A 20508-nucleotide genomic window follows, 5' to 3' on the forward strand; every position below is an offset into this window, starting at 1 on the left:
TAGAACATTTCGAGTAGGACGAGCCGAAGCGAAAGATAGATAGATAGGGAGAAGGGGCTCGAGGAAGATGAGCAGATGTATGGTGTACACAGGATGGTTATGGTATTTCATTTGGAAACGCTGCTACTGCGGCTCGCGTATGAATAAAGACGCTCTAAATTAAGGGCTGCTGCTGCTGCTGCAGCAGCAGCCACAGCAGTAGTTGCTGCACTTAACGGTTCAAATAATAACCGTGTGCATCGCATGGGTGATTTATGTGGGTGGGTTGGTATTTGTTAACGGCGAAGACAAGAGTACAAATGGTGGATTGACAGTACACCCTTTTGTTACCAAAGTAATGCGCTTGGGACTGGATGGATGGATGAGCGAGGGGAATGTGTTCATTGGAGCAAAGGAGTGCGGTGGAGCTCGAGAGAAGCAGGGTTGTTGTTGTTTTAGGATTCTAGTGCTGCCGATACTTCTCGCCTGCAAAAACCAAATTCACTTATCATCGCCAACCGAGCCATCCTGCCGGACACCCCTCCCTCCCTTTGGTTGTCGCTGTCGTCGTCTTCGCGAAAGTGTCACATTTTGCAGATGAGCGGCTCACCGGGCTCACGCCACGCAGTGTTTATTGAGCAAAAGAACGCACCATCGAAAGACAGTGCTGCCTCTTCCTTCCTTTCGTCCTCCTGCTCGTTTTCCAACCCTTCCCCAGGCACGCAGCACCCCCTCCCATCCACTCCCTGCCCACTTGTATTGTACGAAGGCCGAAAGCATTGAATGTATGCCTTGATTGTTGACGACGTGCAGCTAATATGGATATATGTACGCGCCCGCGCGAACGTTCATGTATGTGTGCACGTATTTCCGTATGTGTGTGTGTCCGTTAAATAATGGTGCAATTGCGAAAACATACTAGCATGCCAGCATCCCTCCTCGGTTCTTCTTGCTTCCACGATTTACTACCCCGAATCATCATCAGCCATTTTCCCAAGATTGACTTCAACAGCCATTCGTCATTATTTCGTGATTTAGTAGTAGACACGTTTCTTCCGCTATCGGGAGCGGAATCAAATTACACACATACACACACACACACACACACACATACACACAAACATACATTAATGCATGTGTTAGTGGTGGTGATAGTGATTCGGTTTCTTGCCATTGCCCGTTACGTAAACATGACAACGAACGGTACATAGCGGGTGATAAGAGATAGAGGGGGTGGTAAGGGGTAGTACATGCTGGCATACTCGTTTACTAGATCGAGTAGTACATTGGCTAAGGGCAGAGATAAGATCATCAGAATAGCATCACAATTATTCCGATTTCAATTCATACCACCTACTCACCACCCACAAGAAGGTGGCAGGAGTGCAACGCAGGTTGGAATCCATTTTAACCATTTTGGAAATAGAATCACCCAAGTCCGTATTCCGAATAACGATGATAAAACAAACAAACTAACGAGAACAACAAAAAATTCCTCTTTGCCCTGCGTTTGCTTCCTCGACATGCTCTTCCCCTTTTCTTCGCTGCCTTTCTTCCACTCTTACCACCGCTCACCATTTTAAATGTACTTGTAACCACTTGTAAATGTAGTTGCATATATATGTACACTCATATATAAATACATAAATATAACTCGTTGTCCTTCTATCTCATGCTCTTTCTCTCCTTCTCTCTCTCTCTCTCTCTCTCTCTCTCTCTCCCTCTTCTTCTTTTTCTTCTCTCTCTCATTCGTTCTCGCATGTAACCGGTTACCCTCGACGCAGTAGGGTGGACAGGGGCGAGACGCATAGAGGACCCCCTTCGTCCGCGGAGCCCGTTGTTTAACATGATAACATCTTCTGACATCGTGCTGCCTGGCACGATTGTCTTTGTAATTGTGTGCGCCCCGGAACAACTTCGGAGTGTGTTTGATTGTTGATTTTGCTCCAAGAGTTGAGGCACTCCATACAAAACAACACTACGCATCGAAACAACCTCACCTCGCACAAGTCCACTCCACTCCACCATCGGCCATGCTGCTTCGGTTGATATATGTGTGCGCGGGCGCGGGCGCGGGCGCGGGCGCGGGCGCGGGCGCGGGCGCGGGCGCGGGCGCGGGCGCGGGCGCGGGCGCGGGCTCGCGCGCTCCTTGCCGCACGTGTGTATGCGGTTGTATGGGAGCGTGTCTTGTGTATGTGTGGAGGGGAGCGTGTTGGATAATGGTGGTTGGCATTGCTGTTAGTGCCTTCAGGCAAGCAGTATTGATTGCATACTGCTGTTTACTATTTACGATCCGGTTTTTGTTGTTGTGGTTGATTATTGTATGTTTGATGGACCATTCTAGCTATTAGTACTCCTACTACTAGTAGTACTAATGCTACTACTACTTATTAGGCCAACCGATGGCTGGTGAACATCCGAATCTCTCGCCTCACTCACTGGCTCACTACGGCGCCTTACGAATCCTGTGGAGCACAGCACTCGGTACAATTCGGTTCTCCACATGCTTTAAACGCGCATTTTCCCTCATCCCACTCTCACTAATCCAGTTGCTGAGATGCTGGCTTCCAATCCCTCTCCACATTACCGCTAGCTGGCCTCCTTTTGCATTTCGGTTGTTTGTTGAGTTTGAAAATCAGGACTCAAAGGAGACGGGTGGTGAGGGCAGATGTTTCGGGGCACATAAATAGGCGAAAGAGTTTCACTAGCACCCTGCTTTGAACTAAACACTCACGGACGTGCAGTTTGGCCGGTCCGGGTGAAGCTTCCTTCCTTTCCTGGAGCTCTTGATGAGGACTTTCCAGATGTGGATGAGAACCGAAATCCGCAACGTTCCAGTGCCACTCCTCCTTCGCCGACGAGCCACCACACAACACGACACACATACACAAACACACAGTACATCTACCAAACATACGACCCCGTAAAATCCCGTTGTTCGAGTGCCCCGGTTGCCCTCCTCCCTCGGTTGCCCTCCTCGTGGCTTTGCCACTCCGTGCCACAACGTGCCAACTTTCAAAGCAAGTGTTGCAAAGGGAGAGAGGGACCGAAAAGAGGTATTGTGTGTGTGTGTGTGTGTGAGAGAGAGAGAGAGAGAGAGAGAGAGAGAGAGAGGCGAAAGAGGTTGTTACTATCCACTAACACTAAATAGTAGAAGGAGGGCACAAACAGACCTGTATAATCAACGTTCGCTCGTTAGTTCACGTTATGTCACTCTGACGATCTGGCGCGCGCTCGCTCGCTTTCATCCAAACCTAACGAGCGCGAGGCAGCGGAAAAAGGAACTGTTTAACTACTACTCCTTACGGGGGAGGGACAGTGGAGATGGCAATTTGGTTAAAATTCATATTTAGGCCACGAGTCCCGATGCCGATACGCGTAACAAAAACTTCAATGCTGCTGCTTTGCCCCTTTTTTGCTGTTCTTTTTTTCCTCGTTTTCTCTCACTTTTCTCTCTCTCTCTCTCTCTCTCTCTATCTTTTTTTTTGCCTTATCATGCTGGTGGCTTTTCCTTTTCATCCATTACTCACGCTTTGTCCGCGTGAGTAAGTGAGTGAGAAGTGCTTCAATGAGAAGCGTTCGCGAGATGCTGGCCACGAAGAAGGACCCCTATATATGCTTGCAGCAGCGGCAGCAGCAGCATCGCGCCGAGTCGTGGCGGTTTCGTAAGAGATCGCTCTCGCGCGCGCACACAGGTGGAATTGGTGGCCACGGCGACGACGACCACACTACCGCACGAAAACCGACACCGAGAAACAGGCACACACTTCCGTGAAGCACCCGAGCAACCGAGCGAGCGCGCGCGCACACACCCCCCTGTTTGTGTGTGTGTGTTTGTGTGTATGTATGCTGTGACACGAAACTGGTGGATCGCGGGCTGCAAGAGTAGTACCGAAGGACGAACAATCCCTTCCCATCAACACACATACACACTTGAGATCCTGCCTGGCACCTCGGGACTGGTTTGCACTGATTAGAGAGAAGAGAAATGGTGTTTGTGGAGAAAGTGCTTGCTAGTCTCCTGGGTCGACCAAGTAGCGCACTTGGTTCTTTTGATTTTTTTTGTCACTCCCCCTGTCCCCAGTATCCCTCTGTCACCCCCCATCACCCCACCTTCCAACTATACACACAATCCTGACCCCTAAACAACACCACCAGCAGCAGTTAACGACAACAACAAACAGGGAAACCACGAAGCATAGGATGCGCAGCATGCACCTACTGGGACGAATTTCTCCACCAAAGAGTTGAGATAGGATCCTGCTGCTCCTGCTGCTGTTTCCAAAAGCTCTTCTTCGCGTTCGGATGAGAACCAAACACAAAACACAGCGAAGACGACGACCACTAGGACGGCGGAAAACGACGACGATGGTCGTACGCTCCGCTATGGTCGCTGACCGATTGAGAAATGGAAGCAAAAAGTTTTGTCTTCACTCGGAACCTCCTAAGGCGGAATTGAAACCCCTCGGCCGTCGTCGTCGTCGTCGTCGTCGTCGTCGTCGTCGTCATCGTGAGCAGCAGAAGGGGTGATGGTGGTGGTGGCAGCGACAACGAAGGCAAACCAACGCAAGCATAGAGCAGCCGCTCTGCTCAGCTCAGCTCAGCTCAGCTCATCGCGAACGAACGTCGTGGTTGTGGAACGTTGTTGGCTGCTGCTGCTGCTGCTGCTGCTGCTGTCTAGTTGGTGCGTACTACATACAGCGGTGATAGCACAGTACGATTATTTCGCTGGTGGTGTTGGTGCTAGCGTTCCTGCTTCCTATTGCTTAGAGTTTGAGAAAGAAACAGTCGAGTTACGAAAGGTTCTGTAAGAACCGCTTATGACCTTCTTTTTCCGTTTTTTCTTGTTTTCTTTTCCTTTTTGGTTGTTTGATGGTGTTGTAGAGCGTTTCTACTCTTCCTTTGATACCAGCATATTATGTATGGCCTCTCGTACACCAAAATCCCATCATCGGAGGCTGCATTCTGACTAACTGACTCGCGTTCTCATGGCGTATTTGTATATCTATATACGTGTAAACAGATAGTGGTGCTTATATATGCATATGAATGTATAGGCGTACACGACATAAGGCCACATAAGCATCGAACCTATACGAGCATCAGCAGAATTCACACAACGCCGCCCGTCGCCGTAGCCATCAACCCTGATGATCTCGGCTCAGGCCCGCGGCTCGTCAAGAGATGAGATTGAGGGCTATACAAACGTCGAACGTCTGTTGGTGTGGTGGTGGTGTTGGTTGTATGATGGCCTTATGGGGCACGCTAGCATCACATCGAATGCGTTTGCGGTGCTCAGTTTATGCGTCCGAGAGTACAGAGATTTGTTGTTGGGTCTAAATGATGATGTGTGCGCTGCTACCGCTCCTGCTGTACAAGTATGCAGGAGCTAAAGAGTAGAACACGCGCCGTGGCAACCATTTTCTCTGACGCACACGTCAATACACACGGTCGTTTAGCGTTTGAACCGCGTTATACTGGGACATTACTTTTCAAGTTTGATGGTCCGCAAAGTGGACATAAATAAAGCGTTTTTCCTGCCCGATAGCATGTAACCGCTCCCCTTAATGGATGGTTTTAATGGATGCACAAAGAGCGAGAGAGAGAGAGAGAGAGAGAGAGAGAGAGAGAGAAAGGGAGGGGGGGGGGGGAGAAAAAAAAAGAGAGCAGAGAGGGTGGGAGGTAGGAATAGGTTTATACGATGTGGTGCCTTCATTAAATAACGTTCGCTAACAAAGCAGCCTAATTTGTAATCCAAACAGAACGAATGGCACTCTGGCCACGGTTTTGGCCGTACATCCGGCAGCGATGACGATTATTATTGTTTGCCCTTTTTCCCTTCCGGCATGCCAAACTGGCCATGAATGGGGAAGTAGTAACACGAATGCGCTGCGCGGATAATTGACAAGCCCAGCAGCAGGCCCCCAACGGGTTGGCACGGATTGCGATTGGTTTCTGGCCACGTTAGCAACAGTACTAGTGAAGAACTGTGAAAAAGATCGGAGCAGATCCTGCAACCTACCCGGAATCAGGACACTTAAAAACCGGGCGGGTCGTTCAGCGAATCGCTATTCCGCGACGAGCATGTGTCGATGTTGACGTGGAATAAACAAACAAACAAACAAAAACAAAACAACCAAAACAGCATTAATTAAAACACTCCATTTAGAGATTGCGTGATAGATGATTGATGCTATGGATCGGTGTGTGTGTGTGTGTGTGTGTGTGTGTGGTTGCGTATGTGGGTGTCTATGTGTGAGAGTGCGTGCTTATGTGGGCAACATGATTGTCGGTGGCCGAGATTACCAGCGCAGCGCGCGTTCGTTAAGCGAGGGAGAATGTGTTCGGTCGTCGGTCGAAACCGATGAGCCGCTTCCTCCTCTCCCTTCCGTTTTGCGGCTCGAATCCTACTGAATCTGCGATCCACGCGTTCCACAGAATCTCGTCGCATCTCGCACTCGTACGGCTCTCACGAGTGAACCCTGGGGCCGAACGATCCGTTTTAGGTGCGCGCTTGGGTCACGTACCGCGCGTATCATTCCGTAGGTTTGAATTGTCCCGGTTGGGGTCTCGCGATTCAGCAGCAGCGCGGTTCCTCTGCACCACGGTTGGTACGGTTTCGTGGGTTCAAAGTTCTCTGGCGTTTATCGCGTTGTTTGTTTATCGCGTTCTTCTTACCCTCCCTTCCACTCCGTCTTGTGTGAGCTCGTGCACACACAAAGACACCTGTGGATGTAATTAGACATGGAAAGCAAGGATCACAAGCTGAGTCAACCGTCACCGAGTTGGTTGTTTGTTTACTATTTTTGTTTTCGTTTTCGATTTTGTAGTTCCCGAGGATTCCCCTTTGTTTGTTTTGTTTTGTGCGTTTCACACTTTCGTTCATATTCCGCTGGCGTAGCTCCGTTCAGCCAGCTGACTGAATTTTGCACGTGTTTGTGGGTGCGCTTGGGCTGGCTTTTTGAGTTGAGTCCATGGCGATCTTTACCTCGCTACGACACAACCCGTTACAACGCATTTTGCATCGAGCAACACACTGCCGCTGCTCGTCGACCGCATATGGCAAGCCTTTCAAGGAGATACCGGGACCGGCCAGGATTCCTTTGATCGGCCGACTGAATGACATCCTGCAGCTTGGCAAACCGGCTGAGTGAGTGCTTGACACCAACGCAACGGCAACGCCAGCCTACTAGCAAAATAAAAGGCAACACCTTCTGCGTCCACTTTGCATGCAGGCTACACCTACGCATATCGCGGTACCACGAACTGCACGGAGATCTGTTCCGCTTGCAGATAGGAACACAGAATGCGGTGTTTACACGCGATCCCGATTTGATGCGGCGAACGTTCCAGCTCGAGGGCCCGTATCCCCGGCATCCGTTGCCCGAGTCGTGGACGTACTTTAACCAGAAGTACAACTACCAGCGCGGTATGCTGTTCATGTAAGTGCAGACATCCCCACGGATTGGCGTACCCCATCGATCTCTGGCGAGACACTGAATGGTGAGAAATTGTTCTCGTAATGACCGGCAGGGATGGCGAAGAGTGGCTGCAGGCACGTAAGCTCTTCAACAAACCACTGCTGAAGAACGTGACCTGGATGGAAGCCCCGATAGAGCGCGTCTGCGCGGAGAAGGTCGAAGAGATCAAAGCGATCTCGGCGCGTCACCGGTCCGGTGCCTTCGACAACATTGAGCAGTTCCTGTACCGGTGGTCGGTCGAAGGTATGTGACCGGTCGCTGTGCGGGATCTCACCAAGCGTCTAACCTTGATCCTCTACTTGCAGTGGTGCTGAGCCTGATGCTGGGACAATCGTTCGCCCGCTGCCAGCAGTCGGCCGAGTTTCGCGCCCTGGTGTCGCAATTCTCCGCCGTCGTGTACGAAATATTCCGATGCAGCTCCGAGCTGATGAACGTACCACCGGCCCTCGCCGATCGCATGAACCTGGCGCCCTGGCAGCAGTTCGAGCAGGTAGTACCTAAAACGATTAGCCTAGGTAAGGCAAGGACCGCTCGCCATCGTCGCCAAATCCTTATCAAACCCCGTTACCCCCCCCGCCCCCCCCATCATCCCCCTTTTTGTCCCAGCTTCATCGATCATCCAGTTTGGAATGCAGCACACCGAACTGAAGGACGGATTGCTGTACGAGCTGCACGATCAAATCGACGAGGAGCTGCTGAGGCGCATTTTTGTCGATTTCATTATAGCAGCCGGTGATACGGTAGGTATTGGGTAGGTTCGGGCACGAACAAGAAAATCGCAAACTAACGGACACTGGATTCGGGACCCCCTTCCCCCTCTCCCTTCGTAGACTTCCTTTGCAACCGTGTGGGCTCTTTATTCCCTCGCCTCGAACCCGGACGTGCAAGAAGCCGTACGCCACAGCATCGAGCAATCGGGCGGTCTTAGCTCGGTCGCCGTCAACGGTGTGGTACGGGAAACGTTACGATTGTACCCGGTTGCGCCCTTCGTGGGACGGTTCGCTGAGGCGGATGCCCCGTTCGGTGGTTACCATCTGCCCAAAGATGTAAGAACAGCGCCGCGGGAAGCACGCACGGCAAGAACTGATCTTTCTCGCTATCGTTTCGTGTTACAGACGCTGGTACTGCTGTCGCTGTACAGTGCCGGGCGGGATGAGCGCTTCTTTAGCGCTCCGGACGACTTCAATCCCTACCGATGGCAACGATCCAGTGGCAGCGAGCAATCGGTCTCGTCGGCACCGCTGGCCACACCATCCGCCTCACTGCCATTCGCCATCGGTGCACGGTCTTGTGTTGGCCGTAAGATCGCACTACTCCAGATGGAGTACCTGTTGTCAATGGTGCGTTTGTGCAAGTTGGAGGAGAATGGTTGGGGCGGCGGTGTAGCCGGGAGCTCCAATGGCTAATGCTTTCCGTTTCATTCTCGTTTCCTGTTGCAGTTGCTGACGGAGTTTCGGCTGGAGCTGGACGGGCCAAACCATCCACCGGTACGCCCGGTCCTGAAACTCATCACCGTACCTGACCACCAGGTCAACATTGCCTTCAAGCCTCTTCGGGATCGTCGTGCATAACGTCGTGAGTGCCGATGGTGCCACACTAGTCCCTCGGTTGGATGGAAACGGGTTTTCTGGGCATTTGGCAGCGATGCCAGTGCCGCAACGTTCCGTGTGCAATTTGTACAACAAAAACAGCATCTGCCCAAAGGCCATTTATTGCATTTACGCAACTACGCAATGTAATGTTAGATATGAATTCATCAATAAATGCAATGTTTTTGTACATATCATGCTTGGTGGTTGCCTGGTGGCGTTTTCACTGTCCCACTACCTGCTGCACGTTCTTCACTTCTCGTTGGAATTCCTGCAACCGAACGGAACAGAAGAGTGTCGCGTTATCTAAACGGCCTCCGATGCCATGCTTGTCCGTTACCTTTACGATAGCCCCATACTTCTTGCGGTACGCCTCGAGATCGTGCAGGGTTTGTCGCAGGCACTGCTCAGTGTTGTTCAGCTTTCGTGCCTTATCGGCAATGTGTTTGGCCATCAGCAGCCGCTCCTCAGCACGCAGCTGACGTTCGATGGCGAGCGAGTTTGCGAGGCTCACGATCTGCGCATCGTAGTCGTAGAACATTTTGATGAACTTGCCGTACTCGAGCGTGACGGCCAGCATGTTCGACTCCTGCTTGGCGATCTCCTGCTGCAGCACACAATTCAGCTCGGTCAGATCCTTGTTCAGCGTCAGCAGCTCCAGCTCCTTCTGTTTGACCGTTTCGCACTCATTCCCCTGCTCGTCAAGGGCCAGCTGCAGCTGCTCCCGTTCGTGGGCCTGCTGCTCGATGGTGTGCTGCAGGCTGGCGAAATATATTTCGTCGTTTTGCGGAAAGAGGAGGAACAGTCTGCAATCAGTACGTTTGCCTCCTCGTGTAAACATTCTCCTCCGCGAGAGCAATTTACCGCGATGATTCCTGCGCTGCGGCGTGGGCCTCCTGTAGCCGAACGCTCAGCTCCTCGATGCGACTTGACTGTGCCTCATGCTCGTCAGTCATCTGTTTGATCCGCCCATTGAGCTGCTGTCGGCCGTCTTCCATCTCCTTTAGCTGCCCACCGGATGCAGATGCAGCACCCGACGCAAACGGGTTAGTGTTAAATGATCAAGAGCGGCAGCATTCACGTACAATTACCTACCGTTCGCAAGCAGCTATTGTGATCGGCTTCCTGCTTCTCTAGACTAACGCGCAGCTCTTCGTTGGATTTTTGCAACGCTTTGATCCGTTCCATCTGTTCGATGTTGGCGTGCTTCAACATGATTTCGATCGCCTGCAGTTCCATGATTTTTGCCTTCTGTTCCGCTAGCTGTTCGGTGGCCTGCCGCTCCTCGAAACCTGCCGTGTGCTGCGGGAAGAGGGGAAGATGAGTTCAATCCATTGCACCATCATTGTCGCCCACTGCAACGTAGCGGATTGACGCACCTTGGGGTCGGCATACTTTCTGTGCCTTGCCTGCTGCTGTTCCGCCTTCAGTGTTGCCACTTGTTTCTGCAGCAGGGCCAGCTCGCGATCACGTCGCTTGATTTCTCCCTCCTTCTCCTCCACCAGTGCCCGTAGGTCGATATTTTTCTTCTCCACGTAGGCATACTTCATGACCAGGTTCTCGTTATCCTTTAGACTGTCGTCTAGCTGCTTTTGGGTCTGAATCGCATCGCAGCATCGCAAAGGGTTAAGGTTTGCCGCCGGACGAATGGACGGGGGACGCTTACCATCTCATATTTAGCTTCGAAAGTGGTCAGCTGGGCTTTGGTGTCGTTGGAATGGCTTTGAGACTCCATGTCTAATGGCATTCAGTAGGAACCACACACACTGGCCATCTGCTAGCGAGTCGCTCCTCTTAGGGACGTCCTGTGCTTGCAGACCGCGCTTGCTCGCACCAAATCCCAGCGACAGCAGGGGTGTGCGCAGGCAGCAGCAATAAACAATTCGCTGTGACGTACGTGACGGCACTTTTCGGTATAACTTTGCCACACTGACTGACAGCAGCCGATGTGCATCCCATTACACTGGTCCTACATTGACGATGGCCCATGCGTATAGGGCTGATTGATGAGATACGCATCCATTCCGCTCCTACTTGGGTGACTGTTGGCCTGCCAGCTTCCTAGACGCAGGACAGGCAACACAGTGAAATCAGGTAGAAGTTGTATGCGTATGACGCATCGACGTATGATGCTCATCTGACTAACCAGGGTCGACCACTGGGCTTTGTGATCGCGGCACAAACAATTAGAAAATGCTAGAACTTTTCATTGGTTATGGATTTTATTCATGGCGCAAGGCTCGACCGTGAAGAGCTCAATCAGCCATGTGAAAAATCTGTGGATCTCCAGTTTTTGTTTTCGGTTGTAAATCATATGTTTCTTTTCTGTTAATCGAAAATTCGAAACATACCTCAACTGGTCGAAGCGTAACTCATTCACAGTGCTGCCAGCAGCTATGCTGTGCTGTTGCTCACACCTTTACCGAGCAAGGGAAACGACCAGCATTTTTGCGTATCGTGGACTAAATGGATTCAAATTCATCTTCTTCCTTCAGCGATAGCATCCCAATGATAATGAGATAACGCAACCCGCTCCCCTGTGTGGCGGCAAAACATGTACAGGAATTATTTCAGGTACAAAATAAGCAAGAGAAACGCTCAACGGTGCGTACGCTCGCAGGTACGAGTGTCATCAGCCCTGCGAAGGATAGAGACGGCGAGCGCGCGCGCGCGCGTCAGTGCCACCGCCATATCAAATGCCATCCAGCCGATTGGGTTGGCTGTCGTTGTCGTCGCTGGTTGGTTCAGTCAGTTGGAACTGTTCTTGTCAAAATCACATCATTTGAGCCGTTTCTGGCCAGGTACGCTCATCTGCCCGTCTCGTGCTGGTTGATTTTAACTCCCGCAAAGAAAATCTTCTCGGCCCGTCTCGGTCCCTCAAAGGACGACTCGTTCGGGCGGGAGCAAAAAAGAAAAAAAAAAACACCGCCACCGTACTGTCCGCTGTTCCGCTGTACTGGAGGATGGATGTGAACGAATTGGAACGGGAATGGTCCGAGCTGACCGAGGAGTTCCGGAGCCTGGAGGTAAGCACTGGTGTTTTTGTTGTTGTGGTGGCCGTGCTCGGGAACGCCACCGTCAACGCGCCTCGAAGTGCCTAACCAACATTTGCCGTTCTCTCGACAGGAGGCCAACCAATCGTACTTGGACCTGCACGAACGGCTGGAGGAGATGCAAGAGAAATGCACCAAGCAAATCCAACACCAGCGCTACCGTATGCAGCAGATATCGAAGATTCTGAAGCAGTAAGTATGAGGGAAGAGAAGCCTAGCCGGTGGGGGCGGACGTAAACTTTGCCTTGCCATACCTTGTAACGGTTGTTGGTTGCTGCGTTTTGGGAGGGAGCGACCGGTGGGGGGTTTTGGCTCAGGTGTGCCAATGCCGATCGATTCAACGTCCTCATCCTTCGCGCATACATTGGGCGCTGTTAATGCCTGTAGCACTAACATCCGCATACACACAACAGGTGGGCGATAAGATAAATGATGGACCCTGATTAAATGGGATGTTGGAGTTTGGTCTCCGCTTTACGGGTCGACGGTCTGAAGTTCGTTGTTGTTGTTGTTGTTGTTGTTTGTGGTTGCAAATGACTGCTGTGTATTGCCTTTTAAGCCGTTTGCAGCGCTTATCGCACGGGCAGCGGCCCTGTTATCTACGATAACAAACACCAACAAGCGGGTCAGCGATTGGGCAGTAATCGGCTCCATCTTTTCTTCCACCTTCTTCCACACTCTCAGCTCCATTTTTTCCCTTTTTTGTTTTGTTTTTTCACACACCATGACATACCTTTTGTTGTTGTTGTTGTTAATATATTTGATTGGTACAAACATTATGCATTTTTGATTGGACCAGTTGAGAGTTGTTCTGGGTGCGGGGATAATATGCGGGAAAAGGATTGGTTTCGAGTCGAGAGAGGGGTTTAGTTTTACGCCAGTTTCGGATTTTTCCCAGCAAAACCTGTGCGAAAACGCAAACACATACACGGCGCAGCACAAGGAAGGCGAAGGCCGGGCCTCCACCACCATGACTAATCAACTGGCCGCCATCCCCACGCTCGCCTTTCATATACTTTGCGACGGTGGCGTCCAATCAAGGCAGAAGGCCGCGGCACGCTGCTGCTGCTGCTGCTCGGTAATTACTACCGGCGATCGCGCCATTAAAACTAAAACAGTGGCCAATCACTGCTGGTTTAGGCTGGATTCAGCGCAACGATGCGGAGCCGCGCCGCAGCGAATTGCGAACTCGCTGCAATGTTGTAATCGTGAGCCTTGTCGTTGCCGTGATGCGAGAGGGACTAAAAACAGCAGACGGCACACAGCTGCACAGACGACAGGCGTCAGGTCCTGCGATCGCTGGAAGGTCCTTTGACCGACGGAAACGATCAAACGTCAAGCAAGCTCCACTGTGGAGGAGAGCGTTAGGAGCGTTAATTTACCAACTCGTTCGGTTCTCCCCGCAGGTACACACGCACCGAGCCAGCTTCCTCCGCCACGGACCAAGAATGGCTCTCGCTGTTCAACAAAAACATCATGAAGCGGAAGGCCCAGATACACGAGATCGAGCAGGGACTGCCGCAGCAGAACAGCCGCTACCTGAAGATTATTCTCGGTGACGTCAACGTGTCGATTCTGAACCGCAACGATAAGGTGCGGTACAAGGACGAGTACGAGAAGTTCAAGCTGATCCTGAACGTGATCGGGCTGCTGCTGTCGTTTCTAAATATCGTGTTTAATCTAAGGTAAGGGGGTGGTCCTCGCCGAACGGCACGAAACGGTGCATTTTCGTGCCAACTAACCGTCCCCCCTCCGGCCATTTGCAGAGCGCTCGAGCTTGTGTTTCTTTTCCTGTTGGTGTGGTACTATTGTACGCTTACGATAAGAGAGTCGATTTTGAAGGTAAGGCGCTCGCTTCTGACGTCTTTCTGCACTGCTTTCTCCTCACACGCTGCTCTTTGCTCGATCGTTCCACGAAACTAGGTAAACGGCTCGCGGATAAAGGGCTGGTGGCGGCTGCACCACTTCATCTCGACCGTGTGCGCGGGCGTGCTGCTTGTGTGGCCCCAGGGTGAACCGTGGCAGCTGTTCCGGTCACAGTTCATGTACTTCAACGTGTACATCAGCCTGGTGCAGTACATGCAGTTCCGCTACCAGAAGGGTGTGCTTTATCGGCTGAAGGCGCTTGGTGAGCGCCACAACATGGACATCACGATCGAGGGCTTTCACTCGTGGATGTGGCGTGGCCTGAGCTTCCTGATACCGTTCTTGTTCGTCGGCTATCTGTTCCAGTTCTACAACGCGTGGACGTTGTACCAGCTGTCGGCCCATCCCGATGCCACCTGGCAGGTGAGCGACATCGGCACTAGCGTCTTCTTCCTTACCCTGACTCAACGCTTTTTCTCCTCTTTGGTCCCCCCCCCCCCCCCGCCGCGCCACCCTTTCAGATTCCGGTGTTGAGTACGTTGTTTTTGATTCTGTTTGCTGGCAACACGACCACCACCCTGCTGGTTATACCACAGAAGCTAAGCGAGCACACGGAGAACCGGTACCGGCTGATGAACCTGATTGCTTCAAAGGGCCAGCCGGCGAAGGTACGCACTCAGTTTTCTGCTCCTCTTCATTGGTAAACTTCTTAAAATGTCACTTACCTTCTTTCGTTGCAGGACGTAGCTACGAATTCGTCGGCGGAGGCACGGTCTGCTGCCACTGCGGAGGGGCTGGCAAAGAATGAATAAAAGTGAAATGTTTACGTTTCTCCCTTGTCAAAGCATTACATCTGCAAGATTGTTTAATTGCCCATTTGGTGTGGGGAACGGGGGGTGGGGGAGAGGGGAAGAGGTCAACATCAGTTACCTTGCGCCTAGATAACTGCGAGAGGAGAATTTTGATAGATTTGTAGATTGGATATTTTGATGCACTTCGAAAACCTTCATACTCATGCTCTACCTCTATCGTCCAGGCGCGCAGTTATTCACAGGATGCGTAGCTGTTACCCCTGGACACAGGCCGGTCGATACCATCACTTATCGCCATCGATAAAAGACGTGCTATCGATCATCGCTCGCCTGTTCTGTCACCGCACCAGTTGCACTAGTTCGGTTGACATGAAGGTAGCTATGTAGCGTAGTGAAGGACGCAGCAGGTGGTGCTGTACGGCACGACATATCTGACTCTGGCCTCACCTCCTAAGCCCGCTACATAAGTTGCCTTTTGGGGAGAAGCATCATGGCAGCCCTAACCGTATCATGCTTATGTTTCCCCTATCAGTCCCCGCATTGTACGCGCTCCTCTTCGTCGCGCCAGGATTGCGCGATCGATGTGCACACTATCGCAGGCATCGATTACCGGAACGCGCTGATGATCAGTAAACACCAGAACCCGATACCGCGATGAGCGAACAGGCAGTTGGAATGTCCCAGTGGTCCTATCGAGAGTCTCTCTCTCTCTCTCTCTCTCTCTCTCTCTCTCTCTCTCTCTCTCTCTCTCTCTCTCTCTATCTATCTTTCTCTCTCTGGCTGACACTCCTCGGGGCGATTTGAGGGGCAATTGGAGCTAATGATAACGATAACCGACGGTGACGGAGAACCGTATTATCTACCAGGTGAGCAACAGGAGGGAAACTCGCTCCGCCCGCCCGCCCGCCCGACCGCCCGACCGCCCGTCCGCCTGCCAGCTCGCCGAGTGCCACACTCACACCCATTGACAGGGCCTGACTGATACGAATCATCAATTAGCTCTATTTGCTCAACGGCTGGGGTGCGAAGATGCGGGAACGACTTGACCAATCAAGTACGTGGGTGGTGGTCCACGGAACACATCACACCGGAGACCCACTTCCAGTTGCTCAGTCGTTCCAAGTACTTTCGGCTGTTCGGGCTTTCGTTTCCTTCTTCAATCAGCGCTCGCGTTCTACGTCTAAGCCGGCTACTAGTCATCCAAATCCAAAACCGCGCCGCCAGTTACTATTGTTGGCCAGAAAGGCTAGTGTAGCGGGGGTGGGGGTGGTTGGTGTAGAAGTAGAAGTAAGCAAGCAACAGTAACAGCAACGTGTAACGAAACAATAGTTACTGGACCGGTGCCTATTATAGGAAGCTAGGAGGTGACTCAGATCCCGTGTGTCAAGTGGTTCGCGCGATTCCATGGAGCAGCTCGTACAGTGGATTGTCGGGCTGTCGTACGCGTCGGCCGGCCTGGTGTACGGCTATCTGCTGGTGCTGCCACTCGCGTCCGACACCACCGTCGCCTGCCTGTACGATGAAACACTCTACTGGCCGCACATTATCATCATCATCGCGATGATCATCACCGTGCTGGTGACGAATGGGCTCAAGCTCAACAACGGCAAGACGCAGTTCGTCCATCTGTACCTGCTGCTGGCCGGGGCCTTCTTTGCTCTGGCCGCCGGTCTCGTTTTCCTGCTGGCTGCTGGTAGGTGTAGCAGTGTGTGTCCCTGTTCCTCCGGTGTCCTTTCCGCAATCCAATGATCCGTCAATGATACGGGGATTAGATACGGGCCCTATCTAAACCCCTTTCTGCTGCTTGCCAAATACCAATTTACACCACAAACCATGTGATAGCTTTTTCTTTCTAAAAAAAAAAACAAAACCATGCCGCCGTGAGTCGTGAAGAAATGGTATCAAATTTGGACACATGAATATTTCGCAGTTAGCCACAGCTAGAGGGCCCCAGGCCCGCTGTGTTTTTTCCTTGTTTCTTTTTTTTTGTTTCGTGTTACGAAGCCGATGTACAGCTAAAGTACTTTATCCTTTCGTAGATGTGGTGCCGGCCATCTACCTGGGTGCGGTATCGATCGGTTTAACACTCGTGCCCGGGCTGAGCTACCTGCACATCCGTTGTACGGGCCGGTACCGCGTGACCTACATGTCGCTCTGCACCTTCTGGTATCTCGTAGGAATTGCTTCGAGCGCAACCATCTCCGCCATGGCGTTTGATGGGGAGGGCCCACTCACCGGTACCATGCAGCAGGAGCAGCGCGAACAGTTCCACCAGAACGTGGCGATCGCACTGCTGGCCAGCAGCTCGTTCACCATCGTGCTGCTGGCGGTGGTCGAGATGCTGCAGCGCGAAGCGATCGTCGACTACAAGCGGCCGCTCGATCTCGATACCGCGATCGCACACGACAGCGGCAAACTGGTGGCCCGCCGTTTCCACTCCCGACTCGACTCGTTCGCGTACTTTGGTCGCTCGACCGAGCAGCTCGCCGCCCCCGCAGCGATGCACTTCGGCGACAACCGGTACCGGACGCTGTGGACGGTCTACTCGATCGCAACCAAGCTGGTCGGGCTGCTGGCCTTCTACTGGGTGCTACTGTTCCTTGGCTTTCAGGCCAGCATCAACCTGTTCGAGCAACCGAACGCCTGGTACTGCGTGTTCTGGTTCATGGCGGCCGGTGCACTGGTTAGCACGCTCGCCAGCCCGCTCCTACCGCCCAAGGTGCTGTTTCTGCTCTCGTCGGCCCTGTACGTGGTTGGGCTGGTCCTGTGCGTTGCCTTCTACGCGTCCGATCGGTCGGCGCTGCACTTCGGCATCGCCAAGCTGCTGTACTTTGCGTTCGTCGGCTGCACCCTGCCCCTGCCGTCGATCAACATCCTCGAGCTGGCCCCGTTCAACTACAACGAGACGATGCTGGCGTTCGGTACGCTGCTCGAGCTGCTCGGCATCGCTTTACTGCAGTACTTCGGCAGCCTCGATGGTACGCTGTTCGGCATGGAGGAGGTCGGTCCGCTCGGTATCGATGTGCGACCGGTCGAGTCGCACAAGGGCGTGATCGCGTCGCACTACGTCACGGCGATCGTGCTCGGCCTGGTGCTGGCCCTGCTCGTGCTCTGGCACATGCCCGGCACCCAGTGGAAGACGCTGCCCGCGATCGAACACAAGATCGGTGGGATGCGCTCGTACTTTGCCTTCAGCCGAAAGGATCTGCTGACGGCTGGTGGTGCGGTGCCGCGGGGAGCCGCAGTCGGGGAGCCGGATCCTTACACCGCAACCACCAACGGTGGTCACGCCGTCAGCAAGCGGAACGAGGAGCTCCGGTACACGGCGTACGGAGGGGCCGGTTCGCACACGTCGTACGCCGGTTCGTACGACAGTCACAGCCCCAGCAGTGACCCGTTCCAGGACTTTGAGCTACACACCGAGGGTTCACAGCAGCTGCACGCACGATCCGCGAACGGACTCGAGAACGGTGGTGCTCTTGGGCCTGCCATGTACAACGGAACGCATCAATCGCTTCCCAACCAGCACAAAATGAACAACATCAATGCAGGCCTCCGGTACGCCAAACAGCAACAGCAGCAACAGCAATTCCCAACTAGTGCCAGTCCCATGGAGGACCACGGTGAGCTGGAGGGCTACATCATCGAGCGGGGACAGATCCTGCAACCTCGCGCACTGCTACATGACGGCTCGCACGTCGGTAGTCACTCGAGCCTTCAGCCTAGGGTAAGTACGCAATCCCTCTCTCCACCTCCCTTTAAAACCCATACACAAACGTGCTGTAACACGAGCTAATGCACCTGCAGGAGCTACAGGACGCACCGACTCCACCGCCGATGCCGCCGGCCGGCTATCTGACCAAATCGCTGCCGCGTGTCAAGGCGGTGCGGCAGTCGCGCATTCCGCCGCTAATACCGAAGCCGGAGCGAGAGGAGGAGGTGGTGATACCGGGTGTCGAGTATCTGCCGAACCTCGTCCCAAGCCAGTTCCTGCGCCAGTCCGTCCAAACCGGTACCAACATCTTCCTGGCATCCGCTGGCTACAGCTCGCCAAACCGTTCCAGTTCTAGGGACCAGTGACCGTAGTGCACCGCTTTCCCATTGCAACCCTTCTGTTGACGTGCAAGTCATTCACTTGATTCAATGGGCATGGCGCGCGAAAAATTGGTTTTCTAAAATCCAATAAATAAAATAAATACCAAACTCCCTCATGTCCTTTTTACCACCGCTATTCGCAGGCTAGCGCGTGAAAAATCAAAGAAATCAATTGGCCCAGCTTCTTACTCTAAAGCGGGGGCTAAGGTATTTATTTTTTTCTGTAACATATGCTTTTTATGTTTCTCCGTGAATATTTTTCACGAATATTTTGCAAAAATGTTGGATTAATAGAAGAAAAACTGACAGAGATTTTTGGAAATCCGCAAAAGATGGCTCTATACCGCTCGCTACTTTGAAACGCGTTCCCAACAACTTTCTTTCCAAAAAAGGGTGCTTCGGTGCCTTTTCAAAATTTTGCCACATTATCAGAACACTCTTTTTCTGGCAGCCCCGTTGAGGTTTTATAAAAAAATGGTTGATACTTTTTCTTTAAATATTTCTGTAACACTCGTTTTCTTGAGAAGAAACATTGAGAAAATCTGTTTTTTTGGGGATGAAGTTTTTAACAAATCTTCCTCAAAATTCGACGAAATATACTTGAACAGTTGTAGTTTATAATGGCATTTACAGAATTATGTATAGGTCGATAGTTTTCTACAAACAAATCGTCAAAAATCGAGCCGTTTTTATTTCGAATCAAAAGACTTCAATATAAGCGACGAACCCGGTTCTGTCACTTTTTCAACTTCAAAAATCTGCCAAAAATCGAAAAATCAGAATATCAACAAAAACTCAACGGGGCTACTTAGATAAACTTATAATCTATCCAAAGAGCGTTGATTTCCATATTACAGATCACCCATCACAGGGCTACGATGGGAACAGGAAAAAGTAGATTTTTGCAAACACACCATGCTAAAAATGATTTCTTCTACGATGTTTTAAGAACAAATCGTCCCCAAACTACAACCAAATATTCTTGAAAGCTTTTTGTTTAATACGACATTTACATGAAAAAATAAAATCGAATGGTTTGTTGATAAAAAAAAATCGCCAAAACTGAGCCTTTTTTCGATAGCCTATGCTGTCACGGCTTCACCCGTCTCCTGCTCCTATTGCGACCATCCTATCTGTAATCATTAGATTGTGTGCTCTCAACTAACGAAAAAAAGAAAAACTCGCCATGGCACTGCCAAACAGTGAAGGTAACAAATAACGACCGATGTGGCAAGCGCAAGTTCAGCCCGACAAGCGACAAGCGTGGAGACGCTCGGTGGTTGTCATCGGCGTAAGCATCGGGTGAGTACAATGAGAGTTATGGGAAGTTTTTTAACGGCATGCTACTAGCCGCAAGACGCTAGAAACCACCGTAACCGGCATCTTTCCCATCATACTGAGTGGGAACGGCCCCCTGATCCTGTTATGCTGTACCCCCTGCATCATTTCATCCGCATAGAGCCGCATTGAGAGATCGAGCGAGCTGGTGTAGCTGCCAGCTGACAGAGTACAGAGTATGCGGTTTGCGCGCTCGAAAGTGCGAGTTCCGCGTACTCCTGCTCTCGAGCTACTTCCACGTCCATTCACTAAACAGACACACACACGTGCGCCCGCGCGCGCACACACAGGCATT

The 20508-nt window shown here is 51.9% G+C and overlaps 5 protein-coding genes across 15 annotated transcripts in view; 3 read left to right on the top strand and 2 right to left on the bottom strand.

The window, feature by feature from the left end:
* The window catches only part of LOC126580770 (alpha-protein kinase 1-like), a 9443-nt gene extending 4837 nt beyond the window's left edge, over positions 1 to 4606 (bottom strand). For 3 of the 4 annotated variants that reach the window (XM_050244226.1, XM_050244056.1, XM_050244309.1), the window contains exon 1: positions 4202 to 4606. The gene's annotated coding sequence lies outside the window, so the exon portion shown is untranslated. Of the gene's footprint in view, positions 1 to 4197 lie in introns of all 4 variants that reach the window. The other variant, XM_050244141.1, reaches the window with a different exon arrangement.
* A 1086-nt stretch (positions 4607 to 5692) lies between these two features.
* Positions 5693 to 9036, top strand: LOC126581004 (cytochrome P450 315a1, mitochondrial). 6 transcript variants are annotated; one of them, XM_050244761.1, is made up of 8 exons: positions 5693 to 6586; positions 7273 to 7421; positions 7513 to 7703; positions 7766 to 7975; positions 8067 to 8200; positions 8291 to 8506; positions 8576 to 8800; positions 8900 to 9036. In XM_050244761.1, exons 1-8 carry the CDS (start codon positions 6344 to 6346, stop codon positions 9029 to 9031), a joined length of 1500 nt encoding a protein of 499 aa, XP_050100718.1. In that variant the 5' UTR covers positions 5693 to 6343; the 3' UTR covers positions 9032 to 9036. The 6 variants fall into 6 exon arrangements, with proteins under 6 accessions (XP_050100718.1, XP_050100635.1, XP_050100471.1 ...); XM_050244678.1 differs by adding an exon at positions 6810 to 7129 and having other exon boundaries at positions 6460 to 6521; positions 7215 to 7421; positions 8291 to 8800; XM_050244514.1 differs by adding an exon at positions 6810 to 7129 and having other exon boundaries at positions 6502 to 6586; positions 7215 to 7421; positions 8291 to 8800.
* Positions 9037 to 9189: 153 nt separating this feature from the next.
* Positions 9190 to 11085, bottom strand: LOC126581347 (tropomyosin-2-like). Of its 2 annotated transcripts, none has more exons than XM_050245055.1 (6): positions 10716 to 11085; positions 10429 to 10638; positions 10145 to 10351; positions 9914 to 10056; positions 9390 to 9810; positions 9190 to 9320 (listed from the first exon to the last, which is right to left on the bottom strand). In XM_050245055.1, the coding sequence occupies exons 1-6, from the start codon at positions 10794 to 10796 to the stop codon at positions 9273 to 9275; spliced, it is 1110 nt and encodes a 369-aa protein (XP_050101012.1). In that variant the 5' UTR covers positions 10797 to 11085; the 3' UTR covers positions 9190 to 9272. The 2 variants fall into 2 exon arrangements, with proteins under 2 accessions (XP_050101012.1, XP_050100929.1); XM_050244972.1 differs by having other exon boundaries at positions 10429 to 10647; positions 10716 to 11084.
* Positions 11086 to 11683: 598 nt separating this feature from the next.
* Positions 11684 to 14818, top strand: LOC126577145 (transmembrane protein 120 homolog). Its single transcript, XM_050238994.1, has 7 exons — positions 11684 to 12075; positions 12176 to 12294; positions 13509 to 13787; positions 13869 to 13944; positions 14026 to 14391; positions 14490 to 14636; positions 14709 to 14818. The coding sequence occupies exons 1-7, from the start codon at positions 12013 to 12015 to the stop codon at positions 14778 to 14780; spliced, it is 1122 nt and encodes a 373-aa protein (XP_050094951.1). The 5' UTR covers positions 11684 to 12012; the 3' UTR covers positions 14781 to 14818.
* Positions 14819 to 15866: 1048 nt separating this feature from the next.
* On the top strand, positions 15867 to 19331 carry LOC126580928 (uncharacterized). 2 transcript variants are annotated; one of them, XM_050244290.1, is made up of 4 exons: positions 15867 to 16067; positions 16134 to 16473; positions 16820 to 18507; positions 18588 to 19331. In XM_050244290.1, exons 2-4 carry the CDS (start codon positions 16185 to 16187, stop codon positions 18858 to 18860), a joined length of 2250 nt encoding a protein of 749 aa, XP_050100247.1. In that variant the 5' UTR covers positions 15867 to 16067; positions 16134 to 16184; the 3' UTR covers positions 18861 to 19331. The 2 variants fall into 2 exon arrangements, with proteins under 2 accessions (XP_050100247.1, XP_050100240.1); XM_050244283.1 differs by having other exon boundaries at positions 15867 to 16473.
* Positions 19332 to 20508: the final 1177 nt, after the last annotated feature.

The sequence above is a fragment of the Anopheles aquasalis genome, chromosome X (genome assembly GCF_943734665.1).
Source record: "Anopheles aquasalis chromosome X, idAnoAquaMG_Q_19, whole genome shotgun sequence".
NCBI lineage: Eukaryota > Metazoa > Arthropoda > Insecta > Diptera > Culicidae > Anopheles > Anopheles aquasalis.